General features: G+C 35.4%; 1 protein-coding gene across 3 annotated transcripts in view; it reads right to left on the reverse strand.

The window, feature by feature from the left end:
* SLC5A7 (solute carrier family 5 member 7) overlaps positions 1-18,344 on the reverse strand; it is a 44,911-nt gene extending 26,567 nt beyond the window's left edge. For 2 of the 3 annotated variants that reach the window (XR_005070066.1, XM_037070453.1), the window contains exons 1-6: positions 18,119-18,344; positions 16,352-16,580; positions 11,241-11,354; positions 10,340-10,495; positions 6,139-6,287; positions 2,169-2,312 (exon numbers count right to left, since the gene is read on the reverse strand). Coding sequence is in view for 2 of the 3 variants with exons in the window: in XM_037070453.1 (XP_036926348.1) it covers positions 2,169-2,312; positions 6,139-6,287; positions 10,340-10,495; positions 11,241-11,354; positions 16,352-16,529 (741 nt within the window). In the remaining variant the exon portion in view is untranslated. Of the gene's footprint in view, positions 1-2,168; positions 2,313-6,138; positions 6,288-10,339; positions 10,496-11,240; positions 11,355-16,351; positions 16,581-17,886; positions 18,000-18,118 lie in introns of those variants that run through there. The other variant, XM_037070455.1, reaches the window with a different exon arrangement.
* Between the last annotated feature and the right edge of the window lie 1,050 nt (positions 18,345-19,394).

The raw sequence follows: 19,394 nt of genomic DNA on the forward strand, positions 1-19,394 counted from the left end.
AATGACTACAGGGTACAGCAGAAGTATGGTATAGTTGGTAGAGTAATAATATGGGTGTAGTTGCTTTAGTGTAGTTGGTAGAGTAATAATATGGGTGTAATAATTTGTAGGTTTAATTAGAACATTTCACCTAAAATATCATATGGTATACTTAAATGCCATATTGTTAGGTTACAGAATTGTATGCTTATGATTTTGTAAGAAAAGGGGACATCATTTGTGCCAGATCCTGTATATGAATTAATATTTAATAATTTACATACCAATCTCTCTGGACATTTAGGTCACAACTAGGGTAAACTCTGACTTCCATTGACAAACAGAAGCTCTGTTTGACAAGGTGGAAAATGGGCTTGGAGTTGAGAGAGGTATGTGTGCTGACTTCAGGAAGATAACTGATAGGCCATCACAATAGGCCAGGTGAGAAAAGCTGTCGGCCTAATCCAGTGCTAATACAGGGACAGTGGGCAGGTTCACCATGGGATTGAGTATCACTCGATACTTTGAAAGCATCATGAGCAGGGATACCTTGAAGGCACCTTGAAGGCATCAAATGACTTGACAAGTCATTTATATGACAATTGGGAGATCAGAAAGACAACTGGAAGATCAGAGACCACTGGTGAAATATTTCAAGGTTTACTTCTATTGTTATTCATTCACTCATTCAACATTTATTTCAACTTATTCTACAATTTACAAAATCAACATGACTTAGTCATATAACTCCATAAGATGGAACAACTTTAGCCATCATTGGATATTATACTTCATCTTGAAAATTAGTAAATCTGGGGACTAAACATGTGGTGTAGAAAAAATCACACAAAATCAAATTATTTTGATTCTTCTCTATTTCAGTCTCTTGCTCAGATAATTGTGTGATTATTAACAAATTACCTAACTTATTCTAAGTGCATCATCTTCTCCATATAACCATACATATCCTTGCCATGCAGGTACAATCCCACACACATAATGTTTGATACCTTTTTTCATTACATTCAAAATTGCAAACAGTTCAAGAATAATTTCAGCCGATACATTTCTTAACAATCCTTGGGAAAGAAAACCCCTTGCCACCAGAGAAAATTTTTTTTTGCGGTTTTCCTGTGTTCTTAACCAGGAAATTTTTTAGTGAGATAAAAACATCTAATTTCAGTGTTAAAACTTAGCAGAGTGCCACAAACACAAAGTACAATAATCACAACCTATTGTGAACCCTCTAAAAGGAAAAAATAAACAATCCCCCCTTAATTCTGATATAAAAATTGTTTAATTAATTAATTTATTTATTCATTTATTTTTTAGCTTCACTTGAGGACAAAAAATTCCTATTATTTTTACAAAGGGAGTGACCAAGGAAGAAAGAGAGGGAAACATCAAAGAGAGAGAGAATCTTGGACCAGATATTCTATGTGCCTGTTAGGGGGACTGAACCCATAACCTAGGCACCTGCCTCCACCAGAAATCAAACTTGCAACCTTTCAGTTACAGGAAGAAGCTTCAACCTACTGAATTACCCAGGCCAGGGCAATGTTTTATTTTATAAAAATCTGTATAGTTAGCAAAGTCACAAAATGTGGCAGGTTCTTCAGGCTTCCACTCTTTCCTCAACTTGCAATTTGCCTTTATCTCTCTTGTGCCCACCTCCCACTGCCAGCATCTCTGCCCCAAGGTTCTGCTCATTTCCAAGTCACCTCTGGCTGTCCAGGGCTTCTTTCCTTGAGGACGCCTTTCCCAATTTATTTTGTATACTTATGGCCTAAGTCACCACTAATTTACTTTCTGTATAGAGATTGAGTTAATTAATTCTGAAGAATTTGGCTTTTAACACCTAATTCAAAATACAAAAAGAAAGCCCTTTTAGATGGCTTGGATCTCAAGTTGGGGAAAGTATCTGGAGATAGGACAAGGTGTTCCTTCATTTACAGCACAATGGAAATGTGTACACACCACACATAATACCATGGGTGGTATCCTTTTAAAGTATCATTTGCTCTCTCCACTTTGACATTGTAAATCACTCCATCCTTCTAATAGAAGTAGTAGGCTCAGAAGTGAACATGAGCCAGTAGGTGAAATTTATAAATAAACATTAAAATCTTGAAAATGCATTTGATTTTAGAAAAAACTAGATTGTATTCCTCAGGTAAGACACTACTTACCAACAAAAGAAAACTGTCAAGCCAAGTGTAGACTTCAAATGATTCAATGGTCCCCAGCCAAGGAGCCTGGTATTTGGTGTGCATAGCAGTGAACCCAATGTTGGTAACTGCAGGGTGTGACATTGCAAAAGGGACGCTGATCCACTGTAACCAAAGAGTGACATTAGAGTATTAGGCAATGATTTTTAATTATTTGATATATGCAAGTCATTTATATGACATTTGTATTTTTTGTTTCTTTTATTCTTTATAGACCATATATTTCAGTAGTTCCTCTTGTTCAGACAGAGAACCTAGAATCATGTTCTATGGGGAACATCATGAAATTGTGACTTAGAAAAAAAGTTAAAGTAACTAACTGCCTTGACCAGTGTGGCTCAGTTGGTTGGAGCATCATCTTGAACACCAAAAGGTTGCAGTCAAGGCACACGCCTAGGTTGCCAGTTCAGTCCCTGGTCTGGGAGCCTATGAGAGGCAACCAATTGTCTCTCTCACATCCATGTTTCTCTTTCTCTCTTCCCGACTCCTTTTCTATCTAAAAGGCAATGAAAATAATGTCCTCAAGTGAGGATTTAAAAAAGGTTAAAGTAACATATTTCCTACTTCTGTGTTTAATTATACCAATATCAACTATAGGAGCAGTCACTAGATCTTTGGGAAGAAAACATTAAATTTGAGAACATACATACTTATATAAACTTTTAATGTTTTCTTTAAATTAGAACAAGTTATCCACTCATTAAAGTGAAAAGGAAAGATTTGATTGAGAAATGGTTGGATGAAGCAATCTTCAAGGGTGAGTCCAGTACCTAATTGGTAGAAGAAAAAAGAAGGTACAGATAGTCTATGGAGCAAGGCCAAGAGTAGAACATATGGTGTGTGTTTGTGTATGCATGCATACATGCATGTGCACAGCTGTTGGGTTAGAAGGTTTGCTTGCAGGCAGGTGGTTCTGTGAAGCAGGAGACATAAAGATAGCTATGTGGAGAGAGCCTTGAATTGTAAGCTAAAAGATTTGTATTTTCTTTTGTTGGCAATTAGAAGCTAGAGGAATTTCCTCTAGGTTTTAAAAATATTTTAGTAGAAATTTCTTTTAATTTTAATATCACAGGGGTGAACAGTCAGTTACAAAAAAAAGGAGGAGTCAGGAAGAGTAGTCAGGTGGTACTGATCCAGATAAAGTCCTGGGGCTGAGTAATGATATTGAAAATGAAAAGATATTGGTACAAAAAGCAAAAACCCATGAAGACAGATTCAATAGTCTCTAGTTACAGCAGTAAGAAACAGGTCAGAAGAAAGAAAAAACTAACATGTGAACTTCAAGTTTATAGTTGTAGGATGATTATAAAATCTACAGAATTATAGAATTTGAAAAGAAGAGATGGTTTATTTCATAAGTTGATTAATTATAGATGAAGAGGAACCAAATAAACCCCAGAATTTATTAATAAAAACTGTGTATTTATTCTTACATGTTTAAGCTTCAGTCACATTCAAAGCACACTCCATATGATGCAATACAACTTTCAAAATGCTTTTTTCACTGCTCAGAACAGGTTTTGAACTCATTAATTTTGATGCCTTGTAGTGCATCTGTGTTTTTTTGTTTCACCTCTTCCACATAGACACAATGTTTTCTTTTGATGACTGTTTTTCATTCAGGGAAACCAAAAACAGTCACTTGGGGCAAGATCAGGTGAATAGGGGGGCAGGACAGGAGGGTCATGCTGCTCCTGTACAAAAAGAGCTGAACACTCAATGTGGTATAGGCAGGTGCTGTCATAAATCACCTAACAAGAAATAGGCAAGTGCACTTAAAGTCCTCAAAAGAAAATTCACTAAAGCTGAATGCAGCCTCTCACAATAACACCAGCTGGTACACTGATACTGATGGGTTCCTAACACACTCATCTAGCAGAGGAAGCATGTACTGCAAAGTGCCCTCCACAAAACAATACTTATTTTTTAAGGTGGAGGTTTCCCTCATATGTATATGTAAGATTTGAAACTTAAGGAACAAATTGTGTTTGGCCTTTTATTCTAATATAATAGGGCCACAAGTAGTAACAAACAGAACTTTATTCCTTATCAATTTAGTTACATTTTGCAGCAGAAAACCTCTCTAATACATCTTTATACAATTTGCCCTGCCATGTTCATACTATCACATTTAATCTACACACTTGTGTGTTTTAAGTGCTGATCTCATACAAAGCAATGCATCATAAATAAATAGATTCAACCCCTGGAAGTGTGTTTCTTAGAATGCCAAGTGCATTCCTTATGAGAGCTGTCATTGTCTAACTAACCTTACCTCTGATATTTTGAACAGGTCTTTATTTCTGGAAGTTTATGATGATGCTAAGAGAATTCAGAATTTCAGCACTGTCCACTTTATTTTGCATATTTAAAAATAAAAAGTAAACCTCCTTGGGAAAGTTAAATATTTTTGGATTTGACTAAAATATAAGTGAGTAAAATTCAATCAAATGCAAAAAAGTGACTAAACTGTTAATTCTGACTGTAATTGGTTCTTTTGAATTTTCCTCCTGTATATTAGAGATTCTAGAAAGTAAAGAACAAAACAAACACAAATGAGTATGAAATTCATTCTTCATTTTTTCTTTTTAAGTGTCTAGTGTAAACACTCAAAGTGCCCAAAGCTTTTCACAATATAAAAACAAGCAAACAAACAAACAAGGAGAAGCAACGCTACTTTGATCACTTGATTCGTGATGTGTGGTCTTAGCTCACTGTGTCCATGGCTCTTGCACAGAGATCATGTACATGTATGAACTCCTCACAGCTCCCGGCACAGAGTGTGCATTCTATTTTCTTTATACTCTCTTAGCTGTTGTGTTAGGTGTTAGATATTATTATATGCATAATTACAATTGTCACATTTTAAGGTATTAATTTGCAAGAGATAAACATTGACTAAAATGTGTTCATAACACCCAAAAGTGATTTTGGTTTAATACTAATAATTTCATGTCTCATAAGTATACAGTACATTTTATTTAATAAAGCACAAATATATTACCTAATTTAACCTGGGATGTATATGCAGTACATAATAATATTTTTAGTGCCTTACATAATTAAGCCTTTTCCTTGTTTTTTAGATCCCAAATAGCAAATTAATATTTAATTAATATTGAAATAGGCAGTATTTCCAAGGGGAGAATTTCTATGACTTTTGAGCAATCATAGAGATTAACTGACACTAATATAAAAAGAGAATAAGGGCATAACACAGGTTAGCATCAAGGTTTGAATTTTAACATAGAGGAAAGGGTCTTGTCTTCAAATCTTAAGGAAGATTACACATTAAGTTTCCATCAGATGTAGACTTCAAAGAAAGGAAGACTTAGCCCTGGCTGGTATAGCTCAGTGGATTGAGTGCTGGCCTTCGAACCACATGATCTCAGTTTGATTCCCAGTCAGTGCACATGCCTGGGTTGCAGGCCAGTTCCCAGCAGGGGACCCACAAGAAGCAACCATACATTGACATTTCTCTCTCCCTCTCTCCTTCCCTTCCCCTCTAAAAATAAAATAAATAAATAAATAAAGGAAGACTTAGACTTTTCTAGGAATTAAACTGAGGAAACACTTTTCTGGCAAAATCTAACAAAACTAGAATTTTTAATTTAATTAATTCAGTGAGAAATGTAATATTCCATGATATACAACTTGCTATATATTACTTGGAATGAAAAATAACACTTCTGTTCGTTTTTGCTGAGTTAGTATAAAATGCCGCATTATCTTTTACAAAATAAGAAAGTAAAACAAGGAAGGAACAGAGGGAGGAGGAAATGAGGAAGTAGGTGGGAGGGAGGGAGAGAGGGAGGAAGGAAAGCAGGACAAATAGAAAAAAGGGAGAAATGTAGAGAGAGAGAAAGAAAGAAAGGAAGAGAGGGAGAGGAAAGGGGGGAGGGAGAGAAAGTCTGTGAATGGCCCCACTTACCAGGCCTATAAAAATACAAAAGAGCTGAACAACATCCGTGTAAGCCACAGAATAGAGACCACCCACCAGGGTGTACAGAGTGGCGATGAGCGCAGAGACGATGACAGAAGCATGCACATTGATGTCAATGATCACACTGATGGTGGCTCCTAGAAGAATGCAAACAAGAAAGTGCTATGGTCAAGGTACTCAAATGGACTCCATGTTTTAGGCAAAGACACATTGAAAGTTTAGTGACAGCATATATTTGTCCCAGTGTCATGTAAAATATGACAGCTAAAGTTAGTTTTTATATTGAAAATTTAAAATTTCAGTAAACTGACTATGCTTATACATGCATATATTTAAAAATACTTCTAATTTAAAAATTAGTGCTTTGCTAACTTATTTATGTAAGGACACCTGCAATTTATGATATCATTTTAGAATTCCATGAAATACGTGAAATTTAATTCTAAAAGAACTTATATTAATTCTACCAACTATTGTAAACTCCAACTTAAAGTTAAATATAAGCAATATATTTACTCACATCTATGAAAAAACAACCCTTTATGATGAGCATATAACCCATTTCTACATTTTACAATTAATATTCATCCTCTATTTTGCATAAACTCTGACTCCTGCTACCTTTTATTAGATGGCAGATGGTATAAGATACCAAGGTTTGAGAAAAATTTGTAGGAGAAAACAAAATAAAGTTGGTAAATTGCATCTATAACATTTTTCTCTCTCAACTTTGTTAAAGTTTATTATTTTTATTTTATTTTATTATACTTTATTTTATTTTATTGATGGAGCACTCCTATTTTGCTCCTAGTACATCAATGTTGAAGAGCCCTAAATTTCAATATCATAGTGTTCACCATCAAAATTTTAAACTTCCTTTCAAAATCAAATTTATGTTGTTCTTATTTTATGACTGTGTTTTTTGTTTGCTTGTGTCTGTATTTCCAATGAGGATGTGATGGCATGGACAGTTGGACCGCTGTGGTTCTTGGACTGCCAGATCTGCATTTACTTATTGCTTTACAAACCTTTTCCCCATTGTTCTCAAAAGCTGTCAAATTTATATTTTATATTATTAAATGCAGCAGTGATAGCAATGCTAACACACACAACAAATCTGTGAATTTTTATTTGCAAATTTAGTTTTATTATACTTCTTCAACTGCAGGCTAATAGTGTACAAAATCCACCAGAGATGAAAATCCATTAAATACAAAATACTTTTCAAACAAATTTTTCTTAATGCTTTGGCTTTGGTAACAATGTCACATTTTCTTCCTTGAGTGAAAACCAAATTAATAAAAGGAAAAGTCTGGTAAGGAACTCAAGAATGATGATGAGTTTATTATAAGTGACTATGGATAACTGACTGAGTTGATGTAAAGATATTGAACAAATTGGTTTTTCTAAAATTATTTACTTCATGTTGAAACTTTAGTTGGCCATTTTTCTTTTTGTCTAGTTCTTTACTTTAATGACAACACTTTAAAGTTACATACTTTATGACTTATAAACAGTGCAATTATTATCCTACCTCTTCTCAATACTGTCTATACATTAATAGTAATAAGATCCCTAGACTAGAGTACTGAAGATTTGGAATTCTAGTAGGTACTACCATTTGGTTTTAATTCAGTGGCTATAAAGAAGTCACCTACTTTTCTATCATTATTAAGTTTGGGATGAATATTTCTCTAAAATATTTTCTAAATAGTTCCATCATTTGTAGTGAGTAAAATCAAAGTTATACTTCTAGATTTGTTGTTAAACATTAGTTTTCTCAAATATAAAATAAATATATTATAAATAAAGTTATAAAAATTCACTGAATTTGAGTTGTCAGAAATGTAAACACTATACATTTCTTTAGAAAGTTTTAAGATGACCATTTATACCAAGAAGATAGTTTAAGATTCTCTCAAGTTTCAGTGATGAACTATGTACACTCAGGGAAAGGTGGTACTTGATCTTATATCTGTTTATTCTTAAGTATTCCAAGTTGTTTCTAGTAAACATTAACTTTGAATTATATCCAACTATTATTTTTGAAAAAACACAGGTGTTAAAGGTAGACACACATTATCTTTATCAGATATGCATTTCAAGCAATAGCAGTAATGTTTTCATATATATTATTGATGTGTATGTATGTGTAAAGAGAGAGAAGCATTAACATACATTACATAGACTGACATACACACACTGAAGCAGACACACACAGAAGTAGACACACACACACAAAATAATTAACTGCAGCAAAGTTTGGTGTTAGTTATGTTTTATATTTCCAAAATACTTTAAAATATTAACTCATTGCCCTGGCTCGTGTAGCTCAGTAGATTGAGCATGAGCCTGTGAAACAAAGGGTCACCGGTTCGATTCCCAGTCAGGGCACGTGCCTGGGTTGCAGGCCAGGTCCCCAGTAGGGGACAGGTGAAAGGCATCCACACATTGATGTTTCTCTCCCACTCTTTCTCCTTCCCTTCCCTTCTCTCTAAAAATAAATAAGTAAAATATTTAAAAAAATAAAATATTAGCTCATTAACTCTATTCTCTCTTAAAGGCTCTGTTATTTAAATTGATCTTTATTCAGCGAGAATAAATATTTTGCACTCTGTAACATATTCAGCCCACTCCTTTTGGATATCTCAGCAAGCAGCTTGTCTTAAAACCAAAATTTTCTAGTGTTGAAAACACTGACAAATAAACTACAATTGCTTCTTAGCTAATGAGAGTCAGGTAACAAAGGAGGCATATTTTCACACATATTTTCATTAGAACGTAAGTGCAGTGGTATTTGTGAAATATTGTCACCTAGCACCATGCAAGTGCAAACATTTTACAGTATTTTATAACTATAAAATTGTCTTCTTTATTACATCAAGTCATTCCTCTATTTTACAATTGGAGACCAAGAAAATAAGATAAACTTATACAGGACTTTGAGGGAGAAAGGAGTTAAAGGTAATATAAACTAATATATGATATTGTAGAGACCAAATCTCACGATAATACTGAAAGCAGAAGACATATTTGTAGTCTAGAACATGTAACATAGAAAGAAATTCATCATATCTTACTTTTGTTTTGACCACTGGATGTCCAGTTGTAGATTTAATCCCTTTATGTCCAATTGTAAGAAGATATGGAGAGAAACAAAGTGAATGCCTGGATGTCAAACATTGATGTAGCTTACTGAGGAAAGTCATGGAATTTCCAACTCTATCCTTCTTCCAGGAGGAACTCAACACTCAGTAGGATGACTTAGATTACCCCTTGATCAAAAGGGAAGGCATTGACCCTGAAGATTTCTCATGATCCCATTGAAATGTCTTGTTCTCTAAATCTTGTAAGTAGGCCAAGAACCCAAAGGCCAATAACAGGTTGTCCCTAGCATTAATTGATCTTGGTAATGAGGGAGACCCTAAAGAGTCTGTTCATTTTCTAGATCTTAAACATGTCTACGACCCAATACTTTGCCATGCAATGTGAACACATCAAGAAAGGAAGTAACATTCTTTTTCTTTTTCTCTTTCAAAGAAAATAGCCATAGATGGTTTATTCATTCATTTGTGATAGGGTTACAACTGGTAACAAGGCACAAATCCTGCCTTCAAGAAATTTGTAATATTTTTGTGAGACTGAAAATTTGGCATGGAATAGAAACATAATCACACAAAGTGATAAGTCCTTTGAAAACAAAATTATTTGTGCCCATAGGAGAGGCATTAGAAAGTTCAGAATGACTGCTCTTGAGAAAGTGACATCTATAAAAAGAGGACAGTTCTTGGTTAGCTAGGCAGATGTGAGAAAGAGGAGAGAGCCGAGTCCAAGGCAGAGGGCTTGAAAAGTGTCAGAGGCAAGAGAGGAGGACTACAGTTATGAAAGAAGGAAGGAGGAGAGAGGAATAATAAAGAGAGGATCAGAGGCTCTAAGTCATGAGAAGCCTATGAGCCTGGTTAAAACGTTTGGTTTTAAAAAGGACATAATAAGGTTTGCATTTTAGAAGGACAAGTGTGGTTACCACATGGAGACTGTAGGAGTTATGCAGAACTGTAGGCCAAGAGGTGCATTAATCTTGGAGAAAGAGGCTGGGGAGGTTTGACCTGTGACCAAAGGAAGTGAAGTTGTGTATCTGATGTTCAGTTAGCCAGAGATTCAGGAAGAGCAATGTTGTATTAGTTCTTACCTAAGGCTGAGAAGATGGCTGCTGCCCAGAACATTTCTCCCATTAATGCAGGAATAAAGAGGAGGCCACCCATGCGTTTTCCATAGATCTGCTGAAATGGATCTAACATGGTCACATATCCCTTGGAACGCATAGGTTTTGCAAAAAACAGACCACCTAAAAGGAATGAAACAAGTATTAATGAGAAAATAACAAATTCATAATGTAATATTCTCCATTATGCTATGATTTCTCAAGGGAAATAAAATTTTAAGAACACTTATATATGTTGAAGAACCAGTCTAAAATAGTATCATGTGAATATAGAACCAAGAAGTGTTTAGCAATCAAAGGCATATTTCTTAATACATTTGTCATTGTATGCATCCAAAGAACAATTGAGTGGTGTATCTGGGGCATGTATATTGAAAAACATGGACCAGCACAGCATTCACTAAAATGCCTTCATGCATCACCCAGCATAGCAAGTATTTAGATAGTTTGGGTAAGCACAGGATTTAATAAAATTATTTTTAAGTACAAAAATAAGTTAGTAACACTCTATTATACATGATTCTTGACTTTTTATTAGTTTGATTTACAAAAATAAATTCAGGTACACTTTAAGGTGATTCATTTTTAATGATATATCCACACCATTTTTTAAAGAAAAAAATCATAATGTTAAAAATTACTGTTCTGACAGCCATAATATCAAGAAATTTTTAACATATTCCATTTTTAAGAGATCAAATATTCTAAGCATGTGTTACCAATTTCTGGTAGCAGCTACCTGAGATTTTTGGTAACATTTTTCTACAATAGTTATTTACATTGTTTGACTTTTTATTTCACTTTTTATTTGTATTCCCATTCTTTGTGATTTACTGAGTCAGTCACTAAGATTTGAACTTTTGCTTACCTAAAATCAGACTAAGAGAATATCCAATTGGTGCCTGAGCCCAAGCTAGACCATAATCTGGTACATACACTGCTTCAGCTGTTCCGTTGATGTAACCTCCTCCAACCCAGGTCGCTGAAATAGAATGAAAACTGAGGGAAAGACACTCTCATACTTGGAATACCTTAGACCTTCTCATTCTAACACAGTGGCTATTAGCCTCATGTGGCTATTTGAGTAGTTGAAATGTGGCTGGTCCAGATGCGCTGTTCTACAAGTGTAAATTACACACTGGATTTCAAAGATGTAGTATGTTAAAAACTTTTAAAAAAGACTTAGTTTGGAAAACTAAATGTAAGATGACTCAATAATTTTTTGTATTGATCACATGGTGAAATGAAAACATTTGCAACATACTGAATTAAATACATTACCTTATTTTCATCAATTCAACTATTCTTTGTTTTCTAAAGTAGTTTGTAGAAAATGTAATATTACATTTGTGGCTCTCATTATATTCCTTTTGGGCAGGATTGCCCCAGATGTCTTCTAAATCCATTTAGTCATCAACACTTATCAACACTTTTAAATGACATTATTACACCATAAAGTCTGAGATCATATGCAATATAGTATGTGACTTTATATTTTCAGTAAAACTACAACTTTATGTCTTTATTAAAGACTTAATTATGTCTTTATTAAATTTATTTCTTTTAATAAAGACATAATTCAAATGTCTTTATTTTGAGGTTCTTCTGTTTAAATTGTATTGATTTATCATGTTGATCATGACTATTGTCCTTAAAGTGTGTGTGTGTGTGTGTGTGTGTGTGTATGAACATTCATGCACAAGTGTAGTTGTGGGTGTGTGTACTTTTTATTAATAGAGTAACTTCAAATCATACCTAAGTTGTTTACTACTTTGAATTGTTAAGAGAGTGAAGAAAGGGGAGAAATGACACTTATTCTGAGGTTAACTAAAGTGACTTTAAATTACTTTTTCTCACTCTCTTCCCAAGTACTCAGCATACACTTAGGACCTAGACTAGCATTCAGAAAAAAATAACATGTTGAATGCATATCCACTTGCAATTCTTTGTTCTAATCTGGCTCTTCTAGTAAGCTATTTGACATTTCATAGAGAATAATAAATGTTTTAGATGTTATTTAATAAAATTTTTGTAGCATAATAGCTGAAGGGAAGGTAAAGGAATCCCCCCAAAACCCACATTTTGGTTAAACAGGTTTGATGATATATAAACTTTATAATTTTCTTTGATATTACAATATAATATTTGATTCTTGCTGAAGAACTAAAGTTAATGGAACACTTACATTTCTTCAGTTTATATATTTTAATAGTCAAAATATCTAAAAAATTCCTATGTAGAATTTGTGTAAAATTGTAAGACACGTTGATTGGTAAGAAGCTTATCATATATGAATGAAACTAAATTGTAAGCTATGTCATCCAATTTGACTCTGAAAACTTTTCTACAATCTTGCAGAATGTAAGTAAAATTTCAGAATATATAAATATATAAAACTATAGAAAAAAAGCTTTTCTGTTGTGTTCATGCCAAAAATCTGTTTAAAAAATAAAAAGCAAAGAAGAGAAAATATTTTGAAGTTAATACGACTTTTAAATGGTTAACAGCAAAAGACCTCTCTGCAAAGGAATTTTAAGTATATTTAGATGGAAAGTTTCTGTACAAAATCCTAAAGTGGCCAAGTACATAATTAGGAGCCATTGTCATCCTCATAGGAGCTTTTGTGTGAGTGTTAACAAATAAATGCTATCATTTGTCTTTTTCATTCTAAGTCCTGCTGAAATTTTACTTTTTTATTTTTTATTTTAATTGTTGACATTATTACAGATGTCCTCCATTTCCTCCCTTTGCTCCCTCCACACAGCTCCAGCTCCCATCCTGGCCTTCACCACATTGTACTCTGTGTCCATGGGCTATGCATGTAAGCATACATGTTCTCTGGCTAATCTCTTCCCATCTCCCCTCCCCCCTCCCCTCTGAGATCTGTCAGTCTGTTCCATGTATCCATGCCTCTAGTTTTATTGTATCCATCAGTTTATTTTGTTCATTACCTTCCACATATCAGTGAGATCACATGGTATTTGTCTTGTTTTGACTGACTAAGCCCTGCTGAAATTTTGAAAAGGGTTCCCTTACAGCAGCCTCACTGGGTGTGTAACTAAAACCTGAAGAAAAAAAATCCTCTCAGGCACCAGACCTGAGACTTCATCTTCCATGTTTCTGCTAGCAACTGAAACTGCAATGTTTCACCGCATAAAAGTAAATGGTCTGATGTTCTTACAAGCACAAATCTTATTGGTAACCCCTTTTTATCATGTAGGTCTCTTCTCCCTAGTCCAAAAAAGAAAATTGATGCTTGAATGATCACAAATATTGTAATGTAGAGGTGGAGACTTAGTACCTGTTATGGTTACAGCACCTCCATTATCAAGTTAGTACCTTATAGTACAGAATTTGCTCTGCGTGTTTGTATATTTCATGTCAGATTCATAAATGAGAAAAACTCTTTTAAACTATATGTATTTTTATTCTTTATCAAAAATATAAACTCAATGATCTGACAAGGGTTAGATAATATGGTTCAGATTTTAAATGATAAATAATATTGATCAAGATTATTTTCAGTTCTGAGAGATTACAAAAATTTAAAAACTGAGCTAAACCATGACTCATTATAAAAAACATCATAATTCAATTTTTTCTATACAGCTTAACAGCCTGTAAGTGTAACAAACCAGTAAGAGAAAGACAAATACCATATGATTTCACTTATATGTGGAATCTAATGAGCAAAATAGAAAACAGGCTAGAAAAACAAAATAGAAACAGGCTCATAGGTACAGAGAGCAGACTGACAGCTGTTGGGAAGGGGTTGGGGCTTGGGTGAAAAAGGTGAAGGGACTAAGGAAAAAAATGAAAACATCCTCATAGACACAGATAAGAATATGGGGGTGGGGGAAGGTAGAAGAAGGTAAATGGGGGAATAAATGGTGATGAAAGGAGACTTAACTCTGTGTCGTGAACCCATGATACAATATACAGATGATGCATTATAGAACTGTACACTTGAAATCTATATAATTTTATTACTAATGTCAACCCAATAAATTTAATAAAAATTAAAAAAGGAGAAATAGATTATCAAAAGCAGCCCATTATATTGAAAACATCACTCTAAGTGATAAAAGAACAAATATGAAATATCTTGATGGACAAAATAAGTAGAACGTTAGAGTAATAAAACATTATAGCAGTTTACAATGGACAAATTACTTTGATATATAACAGCTTATTTATTATCTTCAGTGTTTTTTGAGTGAAATCAACCAGCTTTGTTTTCTCATTTTCTTTGTAATAGAAGAAATTTAAAGGAAATATAATTACAATGTTTTAATCTGCTTCAAATACCAGTATCAGATTTAAATATTTAGGAGAAAAAAGAAATACTATAATGAAAAATGAAAACAAAGACACAGAGTTGTGCTCACTGTCTTTCAGTAGGTAGATACTAATAGAAAAAAAACCATCTTAAAAGCCATGCTAAAATTTCAGTGAATGAATTTTATTCTTTGTGTTTTTGTATTTATCTGATTTTGCATATTAGGCATCATAGAAAATATTTTGCACAATACAATTATTCCATTTCTGTGACTGGAAAAAAGGGTAAAGATGGTAAAATATAGGGTAAAAAAGGGTAAAGAGGGTAAACTATAAAGAGGGTAAAAAAAAGACCCCTTCACAACTGTGTACATTTATAAAGAGATGAAGGAAAACCAGCTAGAGGACTGGGTGTGCTAACACGGTGGAGAGTTCCTGGGCGTGGCTCTCAGAAGTCCAGGATTTGGCCCTGACTCTGGTCTTTGTTAACTACGAACTCTGTGCTCACTTAACCACAGCATTCAAATATAAAGATAAAGATGAAAAGAGCAAATGAAACTATATACATTTGTCTAAGAGTTAACAAAAAATGTGAATATCTAAAAGAGAAATCTATAGTCCACAAATTATGCTAGAACACTGTAGATTTCAGGTGGCCAAACAGGGATTTAGTCTTCATACATCGGTTTGGTAAGGTATTTCACACAGAGAGCAAATTATTTTAAAATAACATTTCAGGACTAGTACTGAGCTTCATTTGGATATGACTTATAATGGGATATTTTCCAATGAACACTCAGAGTTCCTTTCAGTATGGGTTATGTTGCTGATGTTTGAACACCTAATAAGACCCTAAAGTGAAATATATTTTGTTAGTAATATGTATTAAATAATATTACAAATATAATTTTAAATTGTTTTTCAGAAATATTTTTAATGACTAAAAGATCTAAAAGAAAAATAATTCACCTCTTAAACAGAACCACCTCTGGAAAAATGGAGATAGAAATATCAGCCCCTCCTGACATGGAGAAAGCTCAAATGAGAGAGAGCTGCAGATGGTGGCTAGGGATTACTTGATAAGGCATGCCATAGATTTTTTCTTTGTATATCAAAGTTCCTGGACATTTTATCTTTCAGTGTTGTGAATTACTAACATGTGATTGTATTCCTGTAAGGAAATTAGTTCATGAAATGGGAGATTATGTTTCTAATCAGGGCATCAATCAGTTTGGAATTGTGTTGCCCCATATTGATCTATTGTTTAAACCATCACTAGTTTGTGTTCATTGATGCTCATCATTTAATGCAAAGTCATAACTTCATTCCTATATTAATAAATGAGATGAGATGCTGACTTTATCACACTGATACAAAACTTGTAAGACTAAGACCCTTTTGCATTTTCCTCCACCTCTTTGTTTTTACTGGTTCCACCCACTAAACAGCCTAGATAGCCCAGGTTTGTTTCATTAATATTCTATTCAATTAATTGTAAAATTGCTTTCTTCAGATACTGTGAAGTTGAACTATTTAGTTTTTGTTTTAAATAAATGTAAATTATATATAAATTATATATTATATATAATATATATACATGAATGAACACAAAGAATCCTCAAAGGACAAAGAGTAACATTTGCTCTGTCATTCAGAGAAGTCAAAGAGGGAGGGCAGCATGGAGCTGAGCTCTAAACCTACCTGTCATAGTAAATCCACCCACCAGCAGACCAATGTCTCGACCACCGACTATTATGGCCTCACTGCGCTCTCCGGTGCTGCCACTGTTCTTGGTTCTCCAGGCAGCCCATATTCCCACCAGCAGTATTAGAAGGTAGAACACGATGATAGCTATCAGTCCTTCCACATGGAAAGCCATTTTTATCTGGGGGTCTGGAGTCTTCCACAGCTGGCTACTTCATTAAGATTTCTGAAGAAAATACAGTAATGCAATATAAACCAGCCAAGCATACATAGATGGTGAGGAATACACCAGCTGGCTCATGAGAAATCATTTGCAACTTGAAAAAGTACATCAAAATCACGTATTAAACTGGCAGTTACCAACAAGTGTCTATTATATTATTCTATTTAACAATATAGCATTGTTTTGAGCATTCAAAAATTTAAATGCTTTGTAACAAATACAATCATAATCATTTTGTGTTTGATAAATTTTTTCAATATAAAATTCACTTTTTCTTGTATCTTAATTCAGCAATTCAGTCAAGAAACTGGTTATAAAGAATATGTCTATATTTGTTTTTTTGGAACTAACACTATTCGATCTAGAATTATTCAGTAAGGTGAGTGTATCATAAAAGGCTACTCTGAGAATTCTAACAGATTCATTTATTCATTCATTTTTTACCTATTCTTTCAAATAGTTTCAGGAAATGTTTCAAAAGTAAGTTGCAGTGAAAATATGTACAACACACACAAAAAAACAAACAAACAAAACAAAAGCTTTAGAAAAATCCATTCCAAAAACACATCAACTGCAATTTTCAACAAGTGCCTGTGATTCACGTTTCTGTAGCAACTAGAAATGTTATGTTTAACATCTTGATCAACCTTCTTCCCTATCCACTGTCCTTTGTTCCTCTCGTTTCTCCCCTACCCCCTCAATGGTATATACAAGAAAACGATTTAAAGATACACAAGTCCTTAAAAACATAACAGAGTGTCAAAGTATTAAAATCAAGACTCTTAGAAGAGAGATGTCAAGTTTTAACGCCTTCACTTTTTCTTTATCCCGCCCCCCCCCCCTCCTTGAGATCTTGGCTATTTCATGTACCCAGTTCCATAAGCAGGTTTCTGGGGAAAACTAATATTTGTGCACGCAGTTAGTTATTGAAATCTTAGGCAAAAGAGCTAGCCTCCCTTGGATTCCGGGTGAGCAAAAGAAGCTGCGGCGGGCTTGATGGGCTTTGCCTTTGTGAGCACCCGAATGGGGAAGTTCTTTCTCGGCCTCGCCCTCCCTGGGGCTCCTCGGCCAGCTATCCCCTGGGCTCCCCTGCCCATCTCTACAGTGCAAGGACTTTGTCTCTCCTGTAACCAGACTTTCCAGCCCCTCGCACCCGAGAACCCTGAGTGCCAGGGTGTGGATAGCCCGTGTGTCCCGATGAAGAGGCAAGAGAGCCGCTTCCGTCAGCTCTGAAAAATACCCCGTTCGGTGCTTACAGAGTCCGAGAGTGCAGTCTGACGCACCAGGGATTCCCCCGTTCTGCTCCTACCTGGGGTGGTCGCGACACGGAGAAACATTCAGCCAGTTTGTCTGCTCCTCGGACCGCCACCCCCGGGAACCGTGGTGGCTGGGGGCGGCAAAGGTGCAGTGGTGTGTGTGTGGGGTGTGTGTGTGTGTGAGCGCGAGTGCGCAAGGGTACTGGTGGGAAGGTGTGGGCGGGGGTGCAAAGGGGCGGGGGCAGGGCCAGGCGCTGGGGTAAAGGTCCCCGTGCAGCTCCTTACCTAGCTTCCCCAAGAATGTGGGTTCTGGCGGAGTTCATAGGTGTGGGCGCGGTCGGAGGGAACCTGGAACTCAGCGAGGATGTGATCGATCTCACTATTGACAAAAGTCCCCTTTATAAGGGCAGCGGGGTGGGAGCGATCGTCAGAGCTCTGGAGTGGACGTCAGAGGAAAGTGGTGCTGGGGCGCGTGCTGGGGACCGTGCCCTTTCGAGCAGAATGGGTGTGCAGGAACTGGGGCCCAGCCTGGGCTCTGGGCCAGTGCCGCTCTGACATCAAGGTCTCTGTCAGTTGCAGCGAGTCCTGTCACTCCCACTTCCTTCCCCCAGGAAAAAGGGCGTGATTCCCTTAGGGTCATTTTCAATTCTAACTTCTGTGACTCACCAAGGAAGCAGTGAATGGGGGCACTGGGAGGGTCTCAGACAGTTATGTTTTCAGGTGAAGCAGATGGAAGTCCTAAAGAAAGGAGGGGTCCGGTGTTCTTCTTTTCACAGACTTTGTTGGAATAGTTCCTTGAGGAGCCTTTCACTGAGAGCCAAGAGGTATTCTACCACTGTCTCCTATGTGCCTGGGGTGGGGAGCCTGGTTCTGGCTTGCCTGGTGATGAGTTACAGGGGTTACCAACCTTTTGGTATCTTTGGGTCATGCAGAAAGATGGTAGTTGTCCTGGTCCACACATTAAATACACAAACACTAATGAAAAAAGTTTTAAGCAAATTTACAGTTTTTTGTTGTGCTCCATTCATAGCCACCCTGGGCCTCATGTGGCTATGGCCCATGTGTTGGACACCCCTGACTAGGAGACATTTCAGGAACATTCAAAAGTTATTTCAAAAGCTCCCTTCAATTCTTAAATGGGATCAAATGAAGGATTCTAGGAGTTGTCTAAAACAAGTGAAGTTAGCACATAAGCCAGGGAAGACAGCTTTCTTTGTAAAGCAACTAAGTTGATTACCCGCAGAAATATCTCATTCCAGTCTTATAAAGAATTTTCTATATAAGTTTAAAATATCTATCTACACCTAGATACAGAGATTTATTTACTACCCAGATTATTTATATATTCATGGACATAGTTACATATCTACAGTACATATAGCTACAAGTGTATTAAACATTATAATGTGAAACTGAACTGGTAGAACAAGAAAGTGTTTTTTAACTCTTGTCAACATCTTTCTAGGCAAAATTTCAGACCATGCCCCATTTTTACACTGGATATGAAAAGGAACCCTCAATTTTTTCACTACTGTTTTTCTTTGTTCTTGTAAGAATGATA

This window comes from Sturnira hondurensis, unplaced genomic scaffold, assembly GCF_014824575.4.
Source record: "Sturnira hondurensis isolate 20B ecotype Veracruz unplaced genomic scaffold, ASM1482457v3 Scaffold0001304, whole genome shotgun sequence".
Taxonomy (NCBI): Eukaryota; Metazoa; Chordata; class Mammalia; order Chiroptera; family Phyllostomidae; genus Sturnira; species Sturnira hondurensis.